The sequence below is a fragment of the Triticum dicoccoides genome, chromosome 1A (genome assembly GCF_002162155.2).
Source record: "Triticum dicoccoides isolate Atlit2015 ecotype Zavitan chromosome 1A, WEW_v2.0, whole genome shotgun sequence".
Lineage (NCBI taxonomy): Eukaryota > Viridiplantae > Streptophyta > Magnoliopsida > Poales > Poaceae > Triticum > Triticum dicoccoides.
This window is the reverse complement of record NC_041380.1, coordinates 80,362,899-80,369,624: the sequence shown is the minus strand read 5'-3', so window position 1 is coordinate 80,369,624 and position 6,726 is coordinate 80,362,899. Positions and strand designations below refer to the sequence as shown.

Below are 6,726 nucleotides of genomic sequence, written 5' to 3'. Positions count from 1 at the left end.
CTTTCGTCGCCGTGGCCGAACCTCCTCCCGCCGCGCACGAGGTGTTCAAGAAAATGGCAACCCCAGCCTCGTTCATGGACCTCCTCCAAAACACGAAGGTGGACCTCGGGGCTCCGCCTCTCAAACCCTTTAGGGTTGGTGACGACTTAGAGGAAGATGAGGAGGATGAAGGTGATGACGAGGAGGAAGTGGCCGAGATAGGGGAGGAGGCATTCACCGCCGCTTCCCGCCCACACGCGCGGTCGACAAACTACACCGAGGCGGAAGATATCCTCTTGGTTCGTGCTTGGGCAGCTGTGGGAATGGATGCAACCACCGGCACCGATCAAACCGGTAAACGGTATTGGCAAAGGATCGAGGAAACCTATTGTAGGATCAAGCCGAAGAATAGTGGGTTCATCTCTCGCACTTACCGGTCGCTTCAAGGCCGGTGGGAGTTGATGAAGCCCGCTTGTGCTCGTTGGAGTGCGGCCATGGACCAAGTGAGCGATGCACCACCTCGTGGAACCGTGGAGAGTGACTATGTGAGTACATATTTCTTCACTATTTTGATTATGTGTGTGTACTATGCTATTGGTGGTTCTTATGTGATTTATGTGTGGTTGATAGGAGACAATTGCCGGCATGAGGTAGAAGGAGATGGCCGCTTCCAAGGGCAAGCCAGTCCCATTTAAGCATGCTTGGACAATTCTTCAAACCTTTGACAAGTGGAAGTTGAGGGATCAAGAGACCGCACCCAAGAAGTCGGCAATGCTTAGGATGGATGATAGTGAAGATGAGGAGGAGAGGAACTTGAGCAAGCCCGAGGGAACCAAGAAGGGCAAGCTAAGGGTGAAGATGGAAGAAGAGGCGTCAAGCCTAAGGGAGAAGATGGACCACATGCTGAAGGCAAGAGAGGAATTAACAACGAAGACATTGGAGACGAAGCTTCTTATCACTGAGAAGAAGAAAGAGGTCAAGCTTGCACAAGTTGAAGCAAAGCGTGAAGAAGCAAAGCGCAAGGCCGAGTTGGAGGAGAGGATGATCAAGCTCAAAGAGGCAAAGGTATGGAAAGAACTCATGGTGGAAGAGAAAGAGCACATGATAATGTCCAAAAAGGACATGGATCAAGATCAATTGCAATGGTGGAAGGACTACAAGGAGGACATCACGGAGAGGAAGAGGATGTTCCGTGTTGCGTCCTCTACTTTTTGAGGTGACACTCCGATGAGTAGTTATGGCGATGGCGGTGTGTACGACTCCACCGGTGCCCATGGAGATGCTTGATGGAGCACGCATGTGGTCTAGGAGATGGCGCCGAGGAGCAACTTTTTGGTGATGGTGCTGATGAGAGGAGGAAGATGATGATTTTATGATGTAAACTACTAAACCATGCATCAATGATTGTCATTTGATAGTTTGTTTGGAAGTTGATTGTGTTCTTCTTGTCATAAATTGTGAGATGTCAAATGATAGATTTAAAGGTTGGGGTTGAGGCAAAGACTAGAACCCTCAAATCCAACCTTAAAGCAGTTTAAGGGTTGGATTTGAGGGTTCTAGTATTTGCCCCTGTTTTTTAACCCTTAAAAGTGTCAAAAAGTGGCACTTCTGAACCCTTAAAACCGCTTTAAAGATTTGAGGGTTTGAGGGTTCTACTAGTAATGCTCTAAGTGAACTCACCGGCAGATAGAGAAACATTAATTTGAGAACCCCGACGACCTCAAAGCGCCATAGAAGCCTCGTACAATTACTATTGAACGTCTTCTGCGACTCTTGTCCATATACGAAAAAAGGGTGGGCGCTCATCGCTCTAGATTTTCCATTTTAAGCTAGGTGTAGCTTGGATGATAATCATCCTTCCACTGGAGGGATATAAGCTGAGGGGCCGACATGTTTGCAACCGGTTGATCATTTCTCAAACTATAATAAATGCAAGAGCTCACACTTAGAAATTAGAGCAGCTCATTGTTAGGCTGGTCATAGTGGGAGTAACTTAGTGAGTAACATAGCGCACTCTAATTTTTTTGCTTACGTGACAAGTAGTTAATGAGAAGTAGTAACATAATATGTTACTATAACATAACGCTTCCCAATACAAAATGAGTCTACAAGCTAATAAATGAAGCCATCTATGACACTACTACTATGTTACTTTGCACTATGAAGATAGTAACTTAGACTAGTGTCATATGCATGACACTAGTATAAGTTACTCCCCACTATGACTAGCCTAACAATGAGCTGCTCTAAGCCACGCAGACTCGACAGAGCCATTCACAGTAGAGAGTCTGAATGAATGGTGAAGTTGCCCAGACTAAGGGCATTATCTGATCGGAGATTCCTCAGCTCCATTTGTAGGAGAGAATCGGAGTGGATTGCAAAGTTGCGCACACCATGCGCATTATGAACAATGAGTCTCCGCAGTGGTGGGCACCGTGGCCAGGAGAGGGCGTCACTGAGCATTGACGGACCATGTAGCCGGACGCGATTTAGGATAAGATTGGTGAGCCGGGCGAATACACCCGAAGATGGCACAGCGAGACCAAGACGGCCTAGTTCGAGGCTGATGGACATGGCATCCTCGAAGCAGGGCAGTTCGAATGCGCCTCTTTCTCTGGCCTCGTCTAACGAGGTGTTCTCCTCAGTGTTGATGAGACGTAGATGGCCGGAGAGGCGGCGCGCGGCGATTTGAAGCCAGGCCACCATGGACTCGGTGGTGGCGTCAATGACGGCAACGTCGAGGAAGCCTAGGGTCGGCGCTTCATGGGTGGTGAGGGCGAGGCGTATGCGGTGGGGGTCATTGTGGGGGAGAAAGTGGAGCTCCAGGAGGAGCGTCCAGACGCGGAGCCAGCGGCGGGAGAGGACGCTGGTCCGCGCGGCGGCGGCGGCGTCGCGGATCTTGAGAAGGACGTCGATAAGAAGTTCGTGGAGATCTCCCTGCCGCGGTCCTCCATGGCGAAGCGATCTGGCGCGTCGCACTCGCTAGTTGGAGATCTGGAGGCGGGGGAAGCGGGGTGGAGTTGCCGACGCCGTCGCCATTGCGGCCAACGGGGAGTGAGAATTGGAAACCTGATTCTGAGGAGTGAGGAGTCACCGCCGTTTCTTTTTGCCCAAAATCTAAAAAGTGGACGCGCGCTAATTGACGAGAACGAGCGGCTGGGCTTTCTAGCCATGCATGAGTTGTTTTTTTGTCTGCTAGTGCATGTCGTTATCAACATTTAATATGTTCATACTAGTTAATCTGATTTGAAAGAAACAGTTTCACGTATAATTATTTTAGTTTTCTGAATTTTTAAAAAGACATATCTTTCAAACCGCGCGTCGGAATTCAGATCCGTCTTCACTATTGAATTCTTTGCGACGGAATCTTTAAAACTAGATCCCGCATGAGTATGTTTCAACGAAATTTTTTTGATACCAACTTTCGCGCTATATTGTGCAATTTCAGTACTGCTTTGTGCAACTTTAATACTGCATAATGCAATTATTTTCAAACCCAGTTTTTTGGAGTTGCATCCACAATAGTTGTAGTTGCACACATAGTAGTCCTAGTTGGCACATGCAGGGCCACAAAGTTGCACAATCTGGTTCGCATAGTCGCATATGAATTGTCATATCTTGTAATGTAATCTAGTTGCACACACATTGATGTTTAGTTGGCATGTAACATAGTCTAATTGCGCACACATTGATGTTTAGTTGGCAGGACACTAGTTGCACACACATATGCTCAGTTGGCTTGTAATTTAATCTAGTTGCACACGTATTAATGTTTTAGTTGGCAGGACACTAATTGCACACACATATGCGCAATTGACGTGTTAATGTAGTATAGTTGCACATAAATTGATATTTAGTTGGCAGGACTAGTTACACATATATGTGCTCAGTTGACGTGGCAATGTAGTCTGATTGCACACACATTAATGTTTAGTTGGCAGGACTATTGGCACACACATATACTCAGTTGGCGCGGCAATGTAGTTTAGTTACACACATTGATATTTAGTTGGCAGAAGGACTATTGGCACGCGCATATGCTTAGTTGATGCTGCATGTACTCTAGTTGCACACATATTGATATTTAGTTGGCGGAAAGACTAGTTCGTCGAAACTTTCCCATATGAGATCTACTTTTGAAGAGCACGTTGCGAGGGTTCCAACGGTGAAAATGGTTCTTAATTCCGAAGTGCGATCTAAAAGTTATGACTTTTTAAAAATTTGAAAACCTAAAATAAATACGCTCATATCTGTTCACATGTTTGCTTTTGTAGTATTTTTTTAATACATGATATTTTTTCTAATTAAAATTGTTTTATCAATTGAAAGAGATAAATTATTATCTTTTATGGATTATGGACTAAAATTGTCTGTTTTAGACCGGCCGTCCTTTTTGGCGAGAGAGAGAGAGGGGAAGTGTGGTGGGCTGGTGGCGTTGTGATTACGGGCTAGGTAAGGGAAATGGACGGCCCACAAGCCTTGTGATTGTGGGCTCTACAATACGGGCTTGTCGGCCCGGTTACCATCAGGTCGGCCAGTCCAGAAGGATCAGCAATGGCGATCGACTGTTTCATCGCCCAGAAACATGTAGCAGCTTCGCCCAAGCGGGGGGCGGTGGAGCTCGGAGTACGCTCGGTCACTCGGACACGGCCGGTGTCACCACGTGGCGGCGACAGCTGCGAGACTCTTGCCACGTTCGCCGCCACGCGCCATGCCCGCGGGGCTTCACTCCACCTTTATATCGGCCCCTTGCCACCCCGTGCCTTGCACCGTGCCATGAGCGCACTCCTCGCAACACCCACCAGAGCCCAGCCGTTTCTCCTTCTTCTTCACCGCCTCCGACCGAATCAGCTGCGTCCCCTCCCCGCCACCAGAGCGCTAGCTTCGTTCGCCGCGTCGTCACCAAGAGCACCGCCCACTCGCCGAGGGACCAGAGCGATGGCGTCGCAGAAGTTCCCGCCGCAGCAGCAGGACTGCCAGCCCGGCAAGGAGCACGCCATGGACCCCCGCCCCGAGACCCTCATCAAGAACTACAAGTCGGCCAACAAGCTCCAGGTAAAGCAGTTTTAACAGTTCTAGCACTGCTTGTCGATGGTCTTCCGTTAAGCTCCGGTTTTGATATGCATGTTGTGTGCGCGTGCAGGGCAAGGTGGCACTGGTGACCGGCGGCGACTCGGGCATCGGGCGCGCGGTGTGCCTGTGCTTCGCGCTGGAGGGCGCGACGGTGAACTTCACGTACGTGAAGGGGCACGAGGACAAGGACGCGGAGGAGACCCTGCAGGCGCTTCGCGACATCAAGTCCCGCACGGGCGCCGGCGAGCCCAAGGGGCTCCCGGGCGACCTCGGGTACGAGGAGAACTGCCGCAGGGTGGTGGAGGAGGTGGCGAACGCGCACGGCGGGCGCGTGGACATCCTCGTCAACAACGCGGCGGAGCAGTACGTCCGGCCCTGCATCACCGAGATCACCGAGCAGGACCTGGAGCGCGTGTTCCGCACCAACATCTTCTCCTACTTCCTCATGGCCAAGTTCGCGGTGAAGCACATGCGGCCCGGGTCCAGCATCATCAACACCACCTCCGTGAACGCGTACAAGGGCAACGCGACGCTGCTGGACTACACGGCCACCAAGGGCGCCATCGTGGCCTTCACCCGCGCGCTGTCTATGCAGCTGGCGGAGAAGGGGATCCGTGTCAACGGCGTCGCGCCGGGGCCCATCTGGACGCCGCTCATCCCGGCCTCCTTCCCGGAGGAGAAGGTGAAGCAGTTCGGGTCCGAGGTGCCCATGAAGCGCGCCGGGCAGCCCAGCGAGGTCGCGCCCAGCTTCGTCTTCCTGGCCAGCGAGCAGGACTCCTCCTACATCTCCGGCCAGATCCTCCACCCCAACGGTAACCCCATCATCACCAGCACCTTGCTGATTCTTCTCATCTTGACCATGAAATTCATTGCGTTCTTGTGTTGCTGGGTTGCAGGTGGCACCATCGTCAATAGCTAGATCAGGGATAGAGAAGATCGCGAAGAACAAGAGTGAAGTGTGTCCGTGGTGTGGTGTGTGGTATGTACGAGCAAGTGCGGCGTGTCGAGTCTCGAGTGTCAGCTGGTAGTAGTTCGGTTGTGTGTTCGGTAGGGGCTTTTGGCGCTGTAGCCACTTGGAAGCGTCAAGCGTTAAATAAATAATGTAACGTGCATGCAATGCAAGTTGAACTATGGGCATGCCCCGCCTCTGCTTGCTCCTGCTTTGTCAAAGACGGCTCCATCTTCTTGATGGTGGACGGATCAGACGTGAACGGGGTGATAGTGCATCCGGAGGCTGGAATCTGAATCTTTTCTCCACCTCCCAGAAGAAGCTCCCTCTACAGAAAGCGCAAGTAGAAAGTGAAGAGCGCCTTAAATCGAAGACATGTGTGCAGTTAATTAACTTTCTTTTGAAGCAGAAGTCACACACATCTGATACCCCTGCGGCGGTAGTTTCCCTACCTTCTATACGGGGCTTCAAAGAAAACCTTAATTTGGATGAACGAAAGTGAAGTGTTGACACATTAAATATCAAGTGAAATATTATTATTACACTAGCAGAACGCCCTGACCATCACCTCGACACGGATTCTTTCTTTTAGCGTTTACATAATCCATTTTTAGCTCTCTTATAATCTGCAAAAATAAGAGTGCATATTAAAATAAAATAAAATATATAAAACTTATATTTGCATTATCAAATATATGAAGAACAATTATTTATATGCATCTCTT

General features: G+C 49.8%; 1 protein-coding gene across 1 annotated transcript; it reads left to right on the top strand.

Moving 5' to 3' along the window:
• The first annotated feature begins 4,755 nt into the window (after positions 1-4,755).
• On the top strand, positions 4,756-6,410 carry LOC119266198 (glucose and ribitol dehydrogenase homolog). Its single transcript, XM_037547769.1, has 3 exons — positions 4,756-5,034; positions 5,123-5,864; positions 5,949-6,410. The coding sequence occupies exons 1-3, from the start codon at positions 4,756-4,758 to the stop codon at positions 5,969-5,971; spliced, it is 1,044 nt and encodes a 347-aa protein (XP_037403666.1). The 3' UTR covers positions 5,972-6,410.
• The last annotated feature ends 316 nt before the right edge of the window (positions 6,411-6,726 follow it).

Coding starts and splice junctions, on each gene's coding strand:
- LOC119266198 (XM_037547769.1), top strand. CDS start 4,756: ATGAGCGCACTCCTCGCAACACCCACCAGAGCCCAGCCGTTTCTCCTT. Junction 5,035..5,122: donor AGTCGGCCAACAAGCTCCAG/GTAAAGCAGTTT, acceptor GTGCGCGTGCAG/GGCAAGGTGGCACTGGTGAC. Junction 5,865..5,948: donor CCAGATCCTCCACCCCAACG/GTAACCCCATCA, acceptor GCTGGGTTGCAG/GTGGCACCATCGTCAATAGC.